At 43.8% G+C, this 19,473-nt stretch overlaps 1 protein-coding gene across 8 annotated transcripts in view; it reads right to left on the bottom strand.

Moving 5' to 3' along the window:
- The window catches only part of LOC147028187 (uncharacterized), a 66,793-nt gene that overhangs the window by 41,325 nt on the left and 5,995 nt on the right, over nucleotides 1-19,473 (bottom strand). For 4 of the 8 annotated variants that reach the window (XR_015057448.1, XR_015057450.1, XR_015057446.1 and 1 more), the window contains one exon: nucleotides 337-391. The exons of 3 other annotated variants lie outside the window; for them this stretch is intronic. Coding sequence is in view for 1 of the 5 variants with exons in the window: in XM_085878332.1 (XP_085734458.1) it covers nucleotides 3,164-3,343 (180 nt within the window). In the remaining 4 variants the exon portion in view is untranslated. One more of the 8 variants, XM_085878332.1, reaches the window with a different exon arrangement.

Genomic DNA, 19,473 nt, shown 5'->3' with positions numbered 1-19,473 from the left:
AAACGATTTTGCCAAAGAAAAAATTCCAAAGTCTGAAATGCTATTTTACAAACGAGAAACACAATATGTTTCAGTTTTGCTCAAAGGAACATTATGAGGCATAGTTTAAACTTTTTGTTTTCATACTCCTGAACATGCAGAAATGTCAAACCTGACATGTTAAGCTTTCAGAAACTGTGATTTCAGTCCATTGCTATCGTCAGAAATTACATGGTCTTGACTTAAGCTGAAAAAAAATCTCATCAATATATACTGTACACTTACATTGCAACAAATTGCACAAGAAAACAGTCAGGAGAAAAGTTACCAAGTTTATAAACCACACGTCATTCATACCGGGCTTCGTTTTAGATCTTCACACTTGGCCAGAAGTAACCATTCAAGGAATATCCTGTTGTAAGAGATTGGAAGGAAGGTTAGTACCATCCATAATTATTCAATGAAGAAAGAAAAGCCCAGCCAATCCTCTTCCTCCTCCTCCTTCATATGCAGCAGAAAGCTGCAGGTTGCATCATTAACTGAGGGCACAGCTATGCCACTGATGCAATTCCCCTATTACCAGTACACTGGCACTCATTTTGCCGACCTCAGAAGGATGACAGGCTGAGTCAACCTCACTTGGTGTTAATTCAATGCTGAGCGTTAATTCAACGCTCACTAAGAACTCATCACCTTGATCACCAACACCTCCCGCACCTCTGTATTGATACAATTCTCCACTAAACAGAGGCATGCTGCACGGCTCAGAGTACTTGGACCGCGTGATGCGGGGACAAGCAACGGACGTTATAAGCACCAACCACATCTCGCCGGGGGTATCCCGGGTGGACACGCGGTATTGATACGACCCTCATCCAGAACACAGCAAGATGGGCAGAGAGGGGGCGGGGGGGGGGGGTCACGGGAAGAGCAATCCGGGAGTTTGGTACAGGAGCTCCAGGCCGTGTCATGGCAGATGTGCGAATGAGACCGCTTCCGGCCCCAGTAGCCTCACAGTGCGTGGCTAGGACCGCTGTGACCCAAGAGAGAAGCGGGATTCGGGTCACAGTGCATCGCTTCGGGTCATCACCCCACCCTTCACCTAGGGCTTATAAAAGGCGGATTGTGATGCAGTCCGCCCTCTTCTTCGCCTCTTTGCTTTGCCCTCTTCTTCACTGCACCTCGTTGTCTGCCCGTCGCTGGATCTTCACTCGTGGTTGGTGTGCGACAAACGTTCTTCTTCCAGAGGACCAGTGTGGAGTGTACATTGCCACGAGCCCTGGCAAAGAAACTAAGCAGGAGATAACGTGCTGACTCTTGAGGTGGGAACACTGAAGCGGAGCGTCCCATGGAGGTACACGCTCCACTCACAGACCTATGCATGACAAGGCTAGGAATCTTTTGCTTTACACATCTTCTCTCCTCTCTTTCTTTCCACACCTCTATCTCGTCCCCTTTGGACACAGAAAAGAGCATCCATTACTGATTCACAATCATAGTTTCCTCTGGCACGACACCACACCACCCATATTGCACAACTCAACACCGCCCACTCCCACACCTTAGACACCGGTATTTCTCCCCCTACCTCCCCCAAAGCTTACTGGGTTGCATTGGTCGGCCGACCGCGCCAGGTATTGCGAGGCCGTTAGTCCTCATCTGCTCTCTTTCTTTCTGCCTCTCTACCTCAGGTGTGTGTGTGTGTGTGTGTGTGTGTGTGTGTGTGTGTGTGTGTGTGTGTGTGTGTGTGTGTGTGTGTGAGTGAGATGGTGCCTGTCGTAGCATAAGTTAAGATTGTAGAAGTGATAATGGGATCGGTCTACTCTGTGTCTGCTTTTGTAAATTGCTTGCCTTTTGTCACACCCCATGAATTCCTTGCTATCCCTGCTGTACATAACAATAAACCAATTCACTGTGCCACATTCCTCTCCTTACGTAAGTGTAAATATATGCTTGTGTAGAAATGTTCCCGGCTCGTTTTCGTCTTTTCCTTCATTGGTCCAGCATGGTGCATATCCTAGCCGAGCCAGGACGTTATCCTCCAACAATCTGTTTTTCTAGCCAGTACGTTCTTGGGCAGTTATGCTCGGCTGCATCTGATCTGGTAAGGTGATCCGGTTTGAATAAGGCGCACCGAGGGTGTGTCCCCCAGTAATTAGATCACGTGATTATTAGGTAAACGGTATTTATTAGACGGAGGACCCTAAGTCACGTGTTCGAGTTATTGGCGTTCATGGTCGATTAGCGATCCATTGCATCATGAAGTTATTTGTGTGTGATGACGTGCTATTCCAGAGAGTCTGGTGGGAACCCAAGGTAGCTTCCCCTCCTCGTGGTCTTCTCGCACCTGAACCCGGGTCCACAACAATATGTATTATTTCCACTATCCTCCAGCGACACCATGCATTTATTTTCTTACAGGTCATATTTTTAATTCCTTCAACTATCTGCCTGTTAACACTTCTTCATCAGTCAGAGCCACCTCATCCTCTGTTATTTTATTCCTCCATGAGCCTTGTTTTTTTATTTATGAAAAAAGCCATTTAGGTTTACAAAAAATATCATTTGAATAAGTGAGGTCAGGTGAGATTCCGATTTCCAGAGGTGAGTTTGAGAGGCACCTTGCAGAGACGTACTCAGAGATGAAGCATTTGGAGGAATAAAGGCACAAAGGCTCGTAAGACCAACAAAACCTGGCGTTACATTTGAGATTAAGGAACCATCAGTGAAAAAAGTTATCATTTTATAAGAAAAGCGTGATTGGCACCGGGCTCTATAATATGTTTATCAGGTACTCGTCAGGTGTGCTTACGCATTATGTAAGCATACGAACAGTGCTTCCCCATTGTCTCAGGTTGCTCAACTGCCTTTGATTTTTCTTTTTTTTTCATTTATTTATTTTCATTCATTTATATTTTCATTTACGGATGCTTTCCAACGGTTCTGGGATTTTTTCCTGGTGTATCGGATTCTATGTTCGTCAGCACACAAAATTACCCATGCTTCCCATTGTCTCAGGTCACTCTCCTGCATCTTTTTCATTTATTTATATTTTCATTTATTGTTTCATTTATGGTTGTTGTGCGATGATTCTGTGAATTTTTCCGGTTTACCGGCTTTGATGTCCATCAACACGCAAGATTTCAGCTTTCTACGTTATCCAGGAAGGTACCGATCTTGCATATCAGTGAGTGAGTGAGTAAGTGAGTGAGTGGTTAGAAAGAGCTTTATATATTAGATGTCGGCTTGAGGAGGTATTTGTGGAAGCATTTGAAGGTGGTGCGACGGCATGGTTGTATCCAGGGGTATAGTTCTGCCAAAGCGGCGCTCCGGCACCTGAATCCATTCGAAGGGAAGCTTCGCTCTGCAACAGTAAAAAAAAACAGAAGAAAAAAAACACCCATGTTCACGATCGGTTGAGTTATCGTGCTTGATGTGCTTTCATAGCCAAATATTTAAGGTCAAAGCTTGTCCCAAAGCTTCGGTATGTTCATATGTTGGACACTGTTGGAGCGGTATTCTAACAATACAGGTAATAGGTAACACAGACCCCTATGAATTGCTGAATACGGCAAGGTCCAGAAACCATATGAACTTTCCAACCATTTTATATCCAGATTTAGTGAATTATGTTGTGTTTACAAAAAGTATTTCCACCCTGGAAGATGCAAAGGCATGAAAAACTTTGGATGACTACACCTTCAGGTGTGAGTCACAAGTCCCAGGACACGGTTTTAGCAGCTTATACAAGATTTATTTTTACCACCCACCTACCAGGGTGAGCCGCAAGCCCCAGGAGTAATAACATATTGAAGTAATAACAGGTGTAATAATAATAGGATTAATATTAAAATATTACAGTAATACAATTACAATACCTATTTCGACATTGAGTGCATCCATATACGATTTCAGTCTTGTTTGTGTCTCTCCCCTCGTGGTACCAGATCACTGATAGCAACCTCTCTTCCAACATCAATAGACTAGTGGCTGCCATCTTGGTTGAAAGTATTATTACTTGTATTATCTGACAAAAAAAAATACAGCATACAGTATAAGCAGCGAAAAACGTGGCCTGGAAGTTTTGACACCCTGCAGCTGAAGTCTGGTCTGGGTGCATCAGTGATGTGGCTGTTATTGTGAAGAATGGCTTTATCACGTTGTTTGAGCAAAGGTAGGCCGATAATACATCAATGACATGAACTCATGTTGGCAGAGCAGACAAGCATGACATTCTATACAGTTTATTAATATCATGCCTATCTGCTCTGCCAACTCCTTCAATACTCTCGGAGGTTTATCCGGTCCCAAAGCTTTATCTTATTTCGTCAATTTCAAGACAGACGCCAACTAATGTGAAAGACAACCAGCAAACCAATACCAGCAGATAAGACGCCCAGTTTAACGTCCATCCAAGAGACCACACACACATTGATGAATTACCCTGCCTGTAAATAATTGAGATGACAGTTTATAGCTGGGATGAGATTCAAACCCAGGCTCGATAGTTTAGAGGCAAGTGTGCTTACCTCTAAGCCATCCTGTGTGGATATATATATATATATATATATATATATATATATATATATATATATATATATATATATATATATATATATATATATATATATATATATATGTAAATAGCTTAGAGGCAAGTGTGCTTACCTCTAAGCCATCCTGTGTGGATATATATATATATATATATATATATATATATATATATATATATATATATATATATATATACATATACACATATATACATATACACATATATACACATATACACATATACACATATACACATATACACATATATACATATATACATATATACATACACACCGGGCGTAGTGGCATGCGCCTGTAATCCGGCTACTCAGAGGCTTGGGTTGGAGGATCGCTTGAGGACGGGAGCTCTGCGCTTGGCCGTGCTATGAGAGGGTTGATGGGCAGCCCGGAATCATGGCGAAACCCAATCCTTATCCCTGCATCATAAGAGGCGACCAGGGTTGCGTCAGGAAGGGCCTCCGGCGTAAAACCTATGCGGATCATAACAGATGATCCGCTGTGGTGACCCCTAACGGGAGCAGCCGAAGAAGAAGAAGAAGAAGATATATATCGTCTGACAACTTGACACACGAAGCACTCAGTGGTTTCTTACTTTGAAAATATTCTTGAAGATCTCCCTGCTACAGTGATAAGTTTCCATTTGCTCTGATGGTCCTTCCTCTTCAAAAACCGTTTCATGGCTGCAGCATTAGTAGCTCTTGCGGTAAAGTATGGTGAAAAGCTTGACTGGTATTTCTTTGCAACCAGCCATGGAAAGGGTGTGGTTTATGTAATCGGGGGAACTGTCAAAAGATTTGTATGGAACAAGGTTAAAGCATGCAAGAACAATGTCAATAATGCTCATGGCTTCACCAACGCCACAGAGAACATGGAAGTGTCAGTGCATCATCTGACAGAAGAAGAAATTGCACTTCATGGAGAACCATTTTGAAGAAGTTTTTACAAATGCACAGAAAATTCCTCACATGTCTAAGGTTCATCACATGGCTGTCAAGGATGAAAAGCATTTGAAAACGTCAAGTACGTTTGATGGATATTCATCAATGCCATCTCCAGACTTCAAAGCTGGAAAATGGGTCGACATGGAATACGATGACATACTCTATGCTGGGGAAGTGAAAAGGTTTTGGGATCTGATTGTTATCAAATTTCCATCATAGTACCTGCTGGAAAGTTTTGGAAATGGCCTGAAAGTGAGGATGAGATCTTCTACCATCGCAACAGGATAATGAAAAAGCTTTCAGCTCCAACAGCAATTAATGTATGAGGAAACTTCTCTTTTGATAGTTCTTCATAACGTGATCACGTGCAAAAATACTACGAAGGAGGCTTGACTGTTTGTCTGCCCATTACTATGATCTTTAATGAACTGTCTATCGTTAATTTTCAAAAATAATTTTGGGGCCCGATCTTGCATGAAATATCTCTGAGTCTCTTATTGTTGGTCTTGTTGTCTTGTTTTGCATTCTTTTTTTTTCTAAAGAATTCTTCATGAGACTATATTGCATTTTTTTTAAATCTACTGCATTTAAATGTTCATTCTGGTATAAATATCTGATTGAATAAAACTTACTCGAGATAACTTTACCAATACAAGTTCTCACAAACTGTGCTTGCATTCAGCAAAAAGGAGTGTAACATTAGTTACATAACATCAGTTACAGGAAAAAAGTAGCATAACATCAGTTACATAAAATCAGTTACCCACAGGTTCATGGTAACGTGGCAATAACTTAAAAACATACCTTTTTCAATTCCATACTTCCTTACACAGCTGTACTCTACTATCCAATCATACTCTCACATAAAACTCATCCTGCCAATACTTCAGGGACATGAGATATCAGAATGCGATACAGAACTTAGCTTTTGGATGTCCCTTTTGTGTAACATCAGTTCCCATCAAGTTTTTGTCCACTGCTGGTGAACAGATATAGTCAGTGTGAAAAGCCCATAACCTTTCACTTCCTGACACACATCTTTCATCACGATAAAGAGGAAATAGATCTGTCAGTCTTAATTACAAAGCTACGATGAACTAAGTATGCAAAATTGAGCATCTGTAACGTCAGTTACCGTGGATTTGCCCTTGACAGAATTTAAGATGATAAAGGTGGAAAGGTTGCTGTTGTTGAGGGATTTGAGTCATCAAATGGTGAAAAGCATTGCTCTGGGACAAAAGGCAGGGAGGATAAAGAGAGTTGCTGATGAGGTGGAGAATATGGAGGACACTTAACAGAAGTGTGTGTAAGTTGTGGTAGGCAAGGTCTGTGGTCGTTTCAATAAATATGGTGGTGGAAGATGAATGAGAAGTCATTGAAAAAGATTGTAGAGAAGAAGAGGTAGTACTTCATATCAGTTTCTGAGGCAGGTACAACAATGTGTGTACATGTGTTTGGAAGAATTTGAGCTGAGTACATTGTCCTCGTAGTGAATCTAGTCCATGCAACCAAAATTGCTGAGTTTTGTTTTTTAAACAGCGACATTCTATGTACCTTCCCTCTCCCACAGGCATAGTAAAATGGAGGTTTGCAGAAGATGCAATGTGCCATTGGTTTTGTTGAGGTAGCATGATTTCGTCACTCAATGGGATGGTTTGCCATCTTAACTCGTTGGGTGAAATCTTAACTCGTTGGGTTGGGTAACTAACGGCAATAAAATAGTTGGGGGCTGTGGGGGGGGTCTATGGAGGGAGTTTATGGGTGCGGGGTTGCCCCCCCCCCAAAGAGGTATTTCCTTTCTTCTCAGAAACTGCATAAAAATAAAAAATAATAAAAAAAATTGCCGGGAGGTGACGATGGTTTGCGAGCATTATTGAACAATGCCATGACAGGAAACAATGCCATCTCTTCTGTCAAAATTGACCAAATCAAATCGGATTTTTTATATGTTGTACTTATGGACATTACGCACAGCTTCGAGGAAATGAAATTGCGAGAAAAAAATCGAGAAAAAAAGTTCAAGTGGGCTTGGCTCCGCCCACAAGGGGCGTGGGACGACCCTCATACAAAAAGACACAACTGGACCATGATATCTAGTTTGTGTCCAAGTTTCATCAAGATCGCATGAAACGTCACGGAGCTATGCTCTGGAGAGAGTCACAAACAGACAAACAGACAGACAGACACACAGGCACTACGAAAATAGTGGTCACTGCTGGCGCCCACGAACCAAAAAAAGTTCAAGTGGGCGTGGCTCCGCCCACAACGGGCGTGGGACGCCCCTCATACAAAGAGACACAACGAAACCATGATATCTAGCTTGTGTCCAAGTTTCATCAAGATCGTATCAAAGGTCACAGAGCTATGCTCTGGAGAGAGTCACAAACAGACAGACAGATAGACACATAGACACAACGAAAATAGTGGTCACTGCTGGCGCCCACGAACCAATCATGCTTTCGCTGGAACCACTTATGTTGAAGCAAAACTTCAAAAGTATCATCACACACCATTGCTGCATATCGGGTAAAAATGAGGACATCATAAATCCCGTGGTTTGGAGGCTATCTTGGATAGAAAAATGCAGCATCTCCAATCAACAAAACTTCACAAGCATGATCCCCAACCCAATTAGAGGCAGACTGTAAATTTGTGATGTCACAGGTCATGGTGTTTGGCAGCCATATTGGATTGAAAAAGAAAAAGAAAATTAAAAATATATATATTTTCCTCCAAAACGGCTTACGAGATGGAGGCGAAACTTTACAGGTATGACCACCTATCCATGGTGAACAAAAACCTTGTCTCCTTTTTTGACGTAGGTCACATGGTTTGGCAGCCATATTGCATTGAAGAAAATATTAAATAATGTTTTCTCTGGAACTGCTCAATCAATAAATGTTAAACTTCAAATTTAGATCTAGTTCACATGGGGAATGTACATTTTAAATTTCAACCTGATCAGCCACATGGTCTGGCAGCCATAATTATTCAATTGTTTGAATCTGAGAATGTTTTAATAAGGCTCACTTGGCTGTGTTTGGATGGGTTTGAAGGTAGAAGAGTAGCAATTCAATTGATACTGATGATAGCCCAAGGAAAAAGGGTTCAACTGCATAACGTAATAAACATATGGAACATCGCTTGTTACTCGGTCCATAACTTGTCAATCCCACGTCGAAGAAAGATGTGTTTGTGGCCTCGTTTTACTCGGTGGAATCCCGCTTTACCCCGTGGACCCATGGTGCGAACACTTATTTACTTGGTTTTCATATTATTTAAATACCGACACAATTGATACAGACAATAACCCCACGAAAAATGGTCAACTGCGGACATAATAAATAGTTTGAACATCGCGTGTTACAAGGTTCGCAACTCGTCAATTCCATGTTGTATCAAAGCAGGGTTGTGTTGAAGCTGGATGTCTTTGTAAAGTGGCAGTTCTAGGTGAGAGAGGCAGAGAGAGAGACAGAGAGAGACAGAGACAGAGAGAGAGACAGAGACAGAGACAGAGAGAGAGAGACAGAGACAGAGACAGAGACAGAGACAGAGACAGAGACAGAGACAGAGACAGAGACAGAGACAGAGACAGAGACAGAGACAGAGACAGAGACAGAGACAGAGAGAGAGAGAGAGAGAGAGAGAGAGAGAGAGAGAGAGAGAGAGAGAGAGAGAGAGAGAGAGAGAGAGAGAGAGAGAGAGAGAGAGAGAGACACAGAGAGAGAGAGAGAGAGAGAGAGAGAGAGAGAGAGAGAGAGAGAGAATGAGAATATTTTGCACGGTATATCAAAAAAAAGTTGTGAATGGATTCGGACGAAACTTGGTGGACAGGTCGAGTGTGTGATAAGGATGGATCGATTCGATTTTGGTGAACATTCGAATCTGGTTCCATATGCGAGGATTAAAAAAAAAAAATCAGTGATTCTTCACCATCAAGAGATATAGGGCCAAAGACGATATACATAGCATGATACTTCAAAAAGTTGTGGATGGATTTGGATGAAACTTGGTGGACGAGTTGGGTAGGTGACAAGAACAAGCCAATTAGATTTTAATTCAGGTCCGATGCAGATCTGGCCTATCAGTGGGTAACATAAACTGTTCGGCCTGGTGGGAGTATTCACTTCACCGAGTGCCGTTCTCGTTACCCTAGCCGAAAGAGAGGGTATTCTATTTAGGTCCGTTTACTTGTTTGTCCGCAAATAACTTTTGTGTTTTTCTCCACAACTGCTTGTCGGATTGAGAGGAAAGTTTCACAATTGGTGCGGCTACTCATGGAGAACGTTTTAATGATAATTATGAGGTCATAGGTCACGTGGCGGGGCAGGCATGTTGTAAAAATGGGAAAATTTTGGACCTCTGTATCTCAAACTGCACGAAGGGATATATTGAAACTTGGTACATAGCAAGTACTCCTCATAGGGAATGAGACATTTTTTATGACGTCATAGGTGCCTTCGTTATGACATCATAATTGCATATGTAGAATGCTACATCCGATCAGTATGAAAAAAATTGAGGATCATATAGGGATAAAATGGTCCACCAAAAAAAAAATTGATGACGTCATCGGTCACGTGATTCAGCAACCATATTGTTTTTTTTGTTTTGAAGAAGGCTTCAAAAATCTTCTCTTAAATGGCTGAACCAGTCATCACTGCCAGCATTTATAAAGTGGCAGTTCTAATTATGTCTCTTATTCATTATGTAACACACCAGTACACAAATGCCACACAACACACCACACAAAACAAGTCCTGGCAAGGGTCTGTAATCTCCGATAGCTCTTTTTCTTGTTTGGAATTTGTTGAAGGTACTGGTGATAACTCATTTACTCTTCACGGTCCATGCGATATTTAACTTTCACCAACTAATGCTCGCAGATAGGTCACCCAGTTTAGCGTCCAGGGGACGGCACATGCATTGATGAATCACCCTGCCTGTGAAATACCAGGATGACCATTTATAGCTGCGTGGAGATTCGAACCCAGGCTAGATAGCTTAGATGCGACTGTGCACACCTCAAGGCTATTGCCCACCAGCCACAGGCACTGTGGTGTTCATTTACAATGGTGTTCGCTGTCGTTCAGCAAAACGAGTGTTCATTGACTTACTTATGATGTCTAATAAAGTAAGAAGATATAAGAACACCTGAAGCTTGGCCGAGGGTTCAGACTTTGGCTTACTCATGAGGCTATACTGTCAAAATGAAACGTCCCAGACAATAAAGAAAACAGGATCACATTTGTACATGTAATGTTTGACAATAACACTTTTTCTTGCTACGAAACATCATATCTTCCAGTCTTCTTGAAAATTTTCAAATAAAATAATTCCAACCCATCATTTTTTCAGGCTTTTATACTGGGTACTGTATATAAGTGAACTCACATGAAAATCCCACATTATTTCCCAAATGAAGAAGTTAGACAAATGGTAAGAACTTATGGTCTTCCAATGCTTGTTAGTGAATGAAAAAACAAAGTCAAATGATGTGACAAACACTGAACCAGCACGCATCATCGCACAAGAGAACATTTCATATGATGCAGCTTGTGCAGCTAAATTACTTGGAAGCAAGTGTTTCCAACAAACCAACTCAAAGAAACTGCAGATTTTCCCACAACAATCTGTTCACCAAGCGAGGAATCAAAAACAAACTTGTAAGGCAAACAAAAAAAAGCCACTGGTACTGCTTGTGTAAAGGTTATGCTTGGCATGCCCCAAAGGAATAAGTGAACTTTGCAGCAATCTTGTGCTCATTATAGCGTCATACGTTGGTATGGATGTAAACTCAAGGAGGGAATGATCCATGATAGCATAACAATGTGGAATTAAACAAAAATATATTGGAACCAGCAGTCGGGAAATGAGTTGGATTTGAGGACGAATCAATGCTATACAGTACAGTACAGACATACTTAAAGAAACTGAAACAAATTTCACACTAGCACCAGGCAAGGCCAGAACAAGTTGTCCTTCTCATTTGAGCCCTTATAATCAGGTGGTATTTTGGTCCAGGTAACTTGTGAGGCAGACTGCATGTTTGACTCGGTGAGAGTTCGATTATTGCCTCTATCATCGTGCTTTATAAAATTGATTGAGGATTCATAACTGTTATAAGGAAAACATCTTGTTCTCTGGGATGGCCCACGACATCACAGCCGAGCTTGTGTGGGTGCGTATGTGTATAAAACACATCACAATCTTGAGACTGCTGCTAACAACTACCTTTTTAACTCTGGTTTAGTCAGGGTGGAGTCCAGCAAGCAGCGTTTTCAGGTCGGTTTGACACTATTTAAAGGAATCTTTGCAATGCCCAAAAGCCACGGCTGGTTTGGATGATGAGTGCATGATGCGATTCCTTTCACACAGCAAAGAGCAGTTCTTATACATCAAAGTTCCTGATAAGGGTAAGGCCAATTAGTCATCCAGAACGACCTCCTGTAACAAGGGAAGGGAATGAGTCAATCACAAAGAGTTGACTAGCACCACAGGTAAATCAGACCAGGTGTGGCAGGCAAATTATCCCACTATACAGCATTTTCAAAATGATGCAATCCAGCACAAAATGATCGTTGCACATGTGCAAAACCCCCAGGAAGCAAAGAAGATTGGGGCGAAATAAAGTGCATTGTGTGTCTGGAATAAGGATCGTTACTTGGAATGGCTCACCAAGTTTCTGAAAGATACTTAGAAAAGAACTTGAGAGAAAGAGTTGTGCCTCTGCACAACGAACGACTTGGAGAACTTTCGCAGCTTACTGAACGGGCACCTGCTCATACTGCATACTGCAAACTCCCAACCAGGTGGCTCCGTGGAAGTCGAGGGGAGAGATGTGTTACACAAACCCCCCCCCCCCACCAACCTCCCGATAAATTGCAACCAGTGAATGGACTGTGTATCTGGATTAGGTTCTTCTGAACATCAATGGGAAGGACATACACGACATGGCCAAAAGTATGTGGACACCTCTTCAAATTAGTGGATTAGGCTATTTCAGCCACAACCATTACTGACAGGTGTATAAAATCAAGCACACAGCCATGCAATGTTCATAGACAAACATTGGCAGAAGAAAATGCTGCACTGAAGAGCTCAGTGACTTTCAACGTGGTACCATCATAGGATGCCACCTTTCTAACAAGTCAGTTTGTCAAATTTCTGCCCTGCTAGGGCTGCCCCAGTCAACTGTAAGTGCTGTTTTTGTGAAGTGAAAATGTCTAGGAGCAACAACAGCTCAGCCTTGAAGTAGTCGGCCATACAAGCTCACAGAACAGGACTGTCGAGTGCTGAAGCGTGTTGCGCAGAAAATCGTCCGTCGTCGGTTGCAACACTCACTACCGAGTTCTAAACTGCCTCTGGAAGCAATATCAGCACAGCCATTGTTCGTTGAGAGCTTCATTAAATGGATTTCCATGGCCGAACAGCCACGCACAAGCCTAAGATCACCATGTGCAATGCCAAGTGTCGGCTGGAGTGGTGTAAAGCTCACCACCATTGGACTCTGGAGCAGTGGAAACACACTCTCTGGAGTTGTGAATCACGCTTCATCATCTGGCAGTCTGACGAACGGATCTGGGTTTAGCAGATGCCAGGAGAAAGCTACCTGCCTGAATACATAGTGCCAACTGTAAAGTTTGGTGGAGGAGGAATAATGGTATGAGGGCTGTTTTTCATGGTTCGGGCTGGACCCCTTAGTTCCAGTGAAAGCAAATCTTAATGTTCCAGCATACAATGACATTCTAGAGGATTCTGTGCTTCCAACTTTGTGGCAACAGTTTGGGGAAGGACCTTTCCTGTTTCAGCATGACAATGCCACCAGCACAAAGTGAGGTCCATACAGAAATGGTTTGTCGAGATCGGTGTGGAAGACTTGACTGGCCTGCAGAGAGCCCTGACCTCAACCCCATTGAAGACCTTTGGGATGAATTGGAGCGCCGACTCTCAGCCAAACCGAATCGCCCAACATCAGTGCCTGACCTCACTCATGCTGTTGTGGTTGAATGGAAGCAAATCCCTGCAGCAATGTTCCAACATCTTGTGGAAGGCCTTCCCAGAAGAGTGGAGGCTGTTAGAGCAGCCAAGGGTGGACTAACTCCATATTAATGCCCATTATTTTGGAATGAGATGTTGGACAAGTAGGTGTCCACATACTTTCGGCCATGTAGTTTATCTTGAACATGTGTGTACAGGGTAAGTTTATTTACTACGAGCAAATGCCACCCGTTGCTTTGGTGATGGGAATACTAAGGGGGAAGGGGGAGGGAGATAGAAAGAGCGAGAGAGAGAGAGAGAGAGAGAGAGAGAGAGAGAGAGAGAGAGAGAGAGAGAGAGAGAGGTGGGGGAGAGGAAGGGGAAGCCAGGGGGAGAGAGAGCGAGAAAGGAGTGGAGAGTGAGGAAGGGGGATGGAGAGAGCAATGGCTCACAACACATCGATATACAGTATTGTACACTATGGGAGGGAGGAGGGGGTGGGAGCAAGAGAATGAGAGAGGGAGAGAGAGGTGTGGGAGCAGAGTGCTGCACTTTATTAGGAGTGGGGAGCTAGGAGGGGGAGAGAGCGAGGGGGTTGGGGGGAAAGAGAGAAATGTGAAGGGGAAGGGGGTCAGCAAAAAAAAAAAACAATGTTATGTTATATTGTTACGAATTTGGAAGCCTTGTGCACACAGACAGACAGCAGTCCCCAAGTTTAGTTATCTCGATAAGTATGTGTTTATGGTTAGGGTCCCCTACCTGTGTCTAACGGGAATTACATGTGTGCGCTGCGAAGTTTCTTTTACAACAAATCTCCTTCACTTCACGTCGCACACCGATGCCATTGCCCACGTGTGTTCGACCATGTACATGGGTGGAGATTTTCATCGCCTCAGCTCCGACTCCACCCCTTGTCCAATCACACACAGAGGGCGACTTTCCCACGACACCCCGGCCAATGAGGGTTGAGATGGCCACAGAAGGCGACTTTCCCATGACACCCAGGCCAATGAGGGTTGAGATGGCCACAGAGGGCGACTTTCCCATGACACCCCGGCCAATGAGGGTTGAGATGGCCACAGAGGGCAACTTTCCCACGACACCCTGGCCAATGAGGGTGGAGACCGCCTCAGATGGCGATTTTCTCACCCCGGACAAGAAAGATATAAAGGAACGCCAGGCGGGTGAGGCTGGTCGTCTTGGGGGTCGTGGGTCTTGGTGCTGGCTGGTTCGTCTGGTCCTGAGTCATTGTCATCTCTGATCTTCTCCTTGGTCTTGGTTGATTGGTGCGTGGCCGGTTGGAGAGCGCGGCCCCTGGTGCTTGGCGCTGCATGAAAGCTGTGGGTTTGAGTCCCACCACGCGACCAGATCGTCGTACACCGGACGAGGCGGACAGGTGCAAGCCAGACCCTGGCCTTCGGCTCGCCTTTCCTTCTGAGCTGGAGGCCTCAATAAATGCCGGCCAGCCCAGTTATTTTGTGTGTGTGGTGCCAGTCCGTTAAGTAGAATTGTTTAAGTGCCTTGGACATACCTGTATTGCTTTTAGTCGGTTTAACTCTGCTCTGTGTTTCCCCCCTCCACGATTATCGTTGTAAAATAAACCCCTGTTAAATGTACCAGCTCGTTTTCTCTGCTTTCCTGCAATGGCCTAGCATGGAGGGTGTTGCGAATTGGTAGGGCCGTTCGTGCTGTGGATTGTTCATTTGGTCCGGCGCGGCTTTGGTAACTTCCGCTCTGTTACGCCGGATCCGAGTCGGTGAGAGCGACTCCATTCGGACAAAGTCGGCTGAGGGTGTGGTTTCCCCGGTAGTTGGACGATGTGGGTACTTAGGTATATTGAAATTTGGCAATTAACCCTACGCCACGCCGTCAAAATATTGGTGACCACAGTCCGCTAAGGGACCCGTGACCTTTCGGACTTATCCGAGAGTCACGACCTAAATTCGGAGTGTTCGGTGGGAGACGACTCCACTGCTCCACCTAGTGGTCATTTATCGCCACCAAACCCTGGCCCACAACAATATGACTGCACACGCACACGCACACAAGTTCCTGGAAAACATAATTTATATCGAAATGATGTAAATCGAACTTTAAAATCTTAATGACTTAATGTATTATAGAGGGAACACCAAAAGTTATAGTTGGGTTGAGATTCAAACCTTGGCTACACAGCTTAGCAGCTTAGAACGAGTGTGCATATTTCTCAGCCATGCAGTCATGATTCATCATCTTGGGGCCTTTCAACCTTCTTGAAGAAGCTAAAGAGAATCTTCTGCACTGCTTTATTCATTTTTTCAGCAAGCATTGCTTTGTAGCCACTGAAAGAATTTTTCAATTATCTCTTGAACTCGTAGTTAACTTGTCCCATTGCTTTACTCATTCTAATCCTCCCGTTATATTAATCGTTACTTTAATTCGACTTTGCCTTCCCAACTCGAGGATATCCCCAAGCCACGGATCGCCACACTAACTGCTAGTCATACTCAATGCCAAAGTTTGCCTGCTGCTGAATTACTTTCATTGCACCCAATGAAGTTACTCTTTGGGCACATTGCTTAATCTTTTCTTTGCTAGATATAATTGGCTGAACAGTGGAAAAAGTTTAATGCTTTGGCAATTTCACGTATTCCTCTGTAAATATGAAGGATGGAGGGAGTATGCATGACCTTGCATAAATTAAATTTATACCTTTAGTGATAACAATCGCTGATTTCTTAAAATTTTCAGATTTTCACTTTTGATTTCACCACTTATTTAGTCCATGAGCTCCGATCTTCAAATCCGGAGACAGATTTTGATCATATATATTGTGGAAAAATCACAGCATATAATGCACATCGCTCCAAGCTCCTGATTTGTAAACGATAGCACCTACAAACATGACGTACTGTATACAGCGATTTGTAGGTATGCACATTAGGCATTCAATGGTATGAGTGAGTAAAGTGGGGGAAAAAAAACAATTTTGAGTGCTTTATCGTAAAGAAACCGTTGCAGCCTGTTCCAAGTCGAGTTATATTTGAGCAAGCTGAAACAAAATGGCAGCTTAAAACTCTGGCGTAGTGACAGCGGACTGATCAAAATGGCACAGCACCATCTTGTAAGGCCTTTTTTCTTCTTTTTCGATAAGCATCCCGTTAATCTTCTTCAAAAGGGGTGTTTAAATTTACCCAACTACCCAGGTTTCATTCATGCACTCCCTTGGAGTTCCCTTCATTTTTGGGCGGTTAAGTTTCATGGTTTTAGAGGTATTGAGGACACACACACACTAAACCCATTGCTTCACTGACAGAGAGAGAGAGAGAGGGGGGGGGAGAGAGAGGGGGGAGAGAGAGAGGGGGGGAGAGAGACAGAGACAGAGAGAGAGAGAGAGAGAGAGAGAGAGAGAGAGAGAGAGAGAGAGAGAGAGAAAGAGAGAGAGAGAAAGAGAGAGAGAGACAGACAGACAGAGAGAGACAGAGACAGAGAGACAGACAGAGAGAGAGACAGAGAGAGAGTAAAAAGGTGGAGGGATAGAGAGGAGGGAGTGGGAAGAAGGAAGAGAAAGAAAGGAGAGAGAAGTGGGAACGAGGAGTGGGGTGACGAGGGGGGGAAGGTATGCTTCACCACACATTGCTATACGCTACAGGAGGTAAGGGGTGTGAGGAGGAGATGAGAGCAGAGGATGGGGGAGCAAGGAGAGGGAAGTGGGTGTTCTGGACTTGTGTTTGGTCGTGGGACTTGAAGGGGGGGGGGGGGGAGTCGACTTGCATTTGGAAGAGGGACTTGAGGATGAGCGGAGGGGATGGTCCGATCTGTCCGCATTAGTACAGGATTGAATGAAATGGGGTACGTTAAAACAGCATGATCAAACAGGATAGCAAAATCACCCCTCACTTTCAAACAGTACGTAAAGAGATTGGAACATGGGGTTCCCTTAAGGTGGGTGACTCGAACTGTGGCTGCCACCTTTTTTACTGACTCTGGAAATGGATCTCTCCGAGTGGTCACACATGCTCGGAGATGCCAAGAGTGCCAAAGAACACGTGAACCGGACACCCCTCCATCAGCCGGACTTGCCACCAAGACCACAGTCCAAACCCCGAAAACTGGCTCAGGCCAATAAACCATAGAGCCAATCGTACCCTAACTGCTATGTTTATAAATACCGAGAGATGCCATTGTTTTGTGCCTTTATTTCATTTCAGCACACGTTTTACAACCAAAGTGCAAAGTCCCAGAATCTCTCAACCCGAGCCAAATTCCAAAATTCAATGGGGAATCAAACCCAACAGCAGCTCCGACCACCAAAAAAGTGCCCATCTGCCCAACCCACACACTCCGGGCTCAAAACACAATACAAACATCACAGCACAGCACAACCATCTTCAAACCACAACACAACCACCTGTGGGAACTGATCACAACCACCCATTGTTTATCACTTTATGGAAGTGGGGGGAGAGAGGGAGGAGAGAGTGGAGGGAGGGGTAGGGGAGCAAGGATAAACAAAGAGATGGGGGAAGGGATGGATAGATGGAAGGGAAGTGGATTCACAGTAATGTTCATGAAGACATGATACTCCAATCTCACAGAGTGAACACAAGATCCAAGGAATCAATGATGAATTAATGAGTTCCCACCTGCTATTCCTTCATCTGCCATTACATTCCCTGCAGCATCTGCAATGAGCTTGGGTTTTGGAAACAACTCTCCCCTAATAATCTCTAAAGTGCTCCACAAGGGGCGTATCTCCGAGCATCTCCGAACGGTGCTCAGCTTGACCGTTCAAAGGTGAAGGTTACATTTTAAACTTTTGTCAGATTTAACCAAGACAACAGAACACACATTTATACATGTACTTCATTTACATTTTCACCTAACATTGTATTGAATGTCAATTTCCACCATCTACTGTCTTGCCATGGCTTACAAACATCAGTTTTATCCATCCATCCCTTCCCTCCATCCATCCATCCCTTCTATCCATCCATACATCGCTTCTATCCATCCTTTCCATGCATTCTTCCATCGGTTGATAAGGAAAGGCAGGCTTTACACTGCATGACACCGCAGGGCAACTCAGGCAGGTGGTAGATCGATGCATTTTTGATTGTGTTCATCACAGTGACAATGCAGTGACAGTGCAAAGTGACAGTGCAGATACCTTAGCCATGTATCATCATGGCTTGCAACCGAACATCCCAGCAGCTTGAAGAGCACTCGCCAAGTGGCTTAAGCGCTCTAGCAAGCACTCCAATGAAACGGTTGATAAGGTATGGCAGGCTTGGCAAGTGATTAGCGATCGCCGATTGGACATGTTAAACACTGTGTACAATATGTTTAATTTATTTAACAAGCAAATACAAAGCCCATAACTTTACCGATGGCAATATTAAGAGGGGGTGGGGTGAAATGAGGAGGGAGGGATGAAGAGATATAGAGAGAGGAGAGAGGAGAGAGGGGAGGGAAAGAGGACGGAGCAGAGGGAGAGAGGAAACTAATGTTAAACAAAGCGGTGTTGTCCAAAAATGAAGGTTATTAAAGGTTAAGAGATTTTAGAAGCCACCACATGTGCAAAAATGAAATAAAGCCATGGACACTGGCATCTCCATCCATCCATCCATTGGGACCGTACTCTGTGCAGAGCGTTGGTGCTGCCTAAGCAGTCTCCTTGGCTATTGGGCACAATCCTGGATGGATTGTCACTCCAACACAGGATACCAGCATGCTGGCACTCATTTTGCCGACCTCGGAAGGATGACAGGCAGAGTCAACCCCACCTGGTATTAATTAAACAGCCAAGTGGGATTTGAACTCAGGATTCTAAGATCCCAGCCCACCACCCTAACCATTAAGCCAACAGCAGGCATAACTGGCACCTCCAAGTGTTTATTAGTGATTCGAAGGTATGAAAATATGAGTGAGGAAAGTGAAAAAAAAATTTTGAATGCTTTATCATGAAGAAATTGTTGCAGCCTGTTCCAATGTTGCCAAGCTGTTGGTGCATACCATT

This window comes from Eptatretus burgeri, chromosome 4 (assembly GCF_056783735.1).
Source record: "Eptatretus burgeri isolate ZD-2024b chromosome 4, Ebu_testis_v1, whole genome shotgun sequence".
In the NCBI taxonomy this organism is placed as follows: Eukaryota; Metazoa; Chordata; class Myxini; order Myxiniformes; family Myxinidae; genus Eptatretus; species Eptatretus burgeri.
This window is presented reverse-complemented; position numbering and strand designations above follow the sequence as displayed.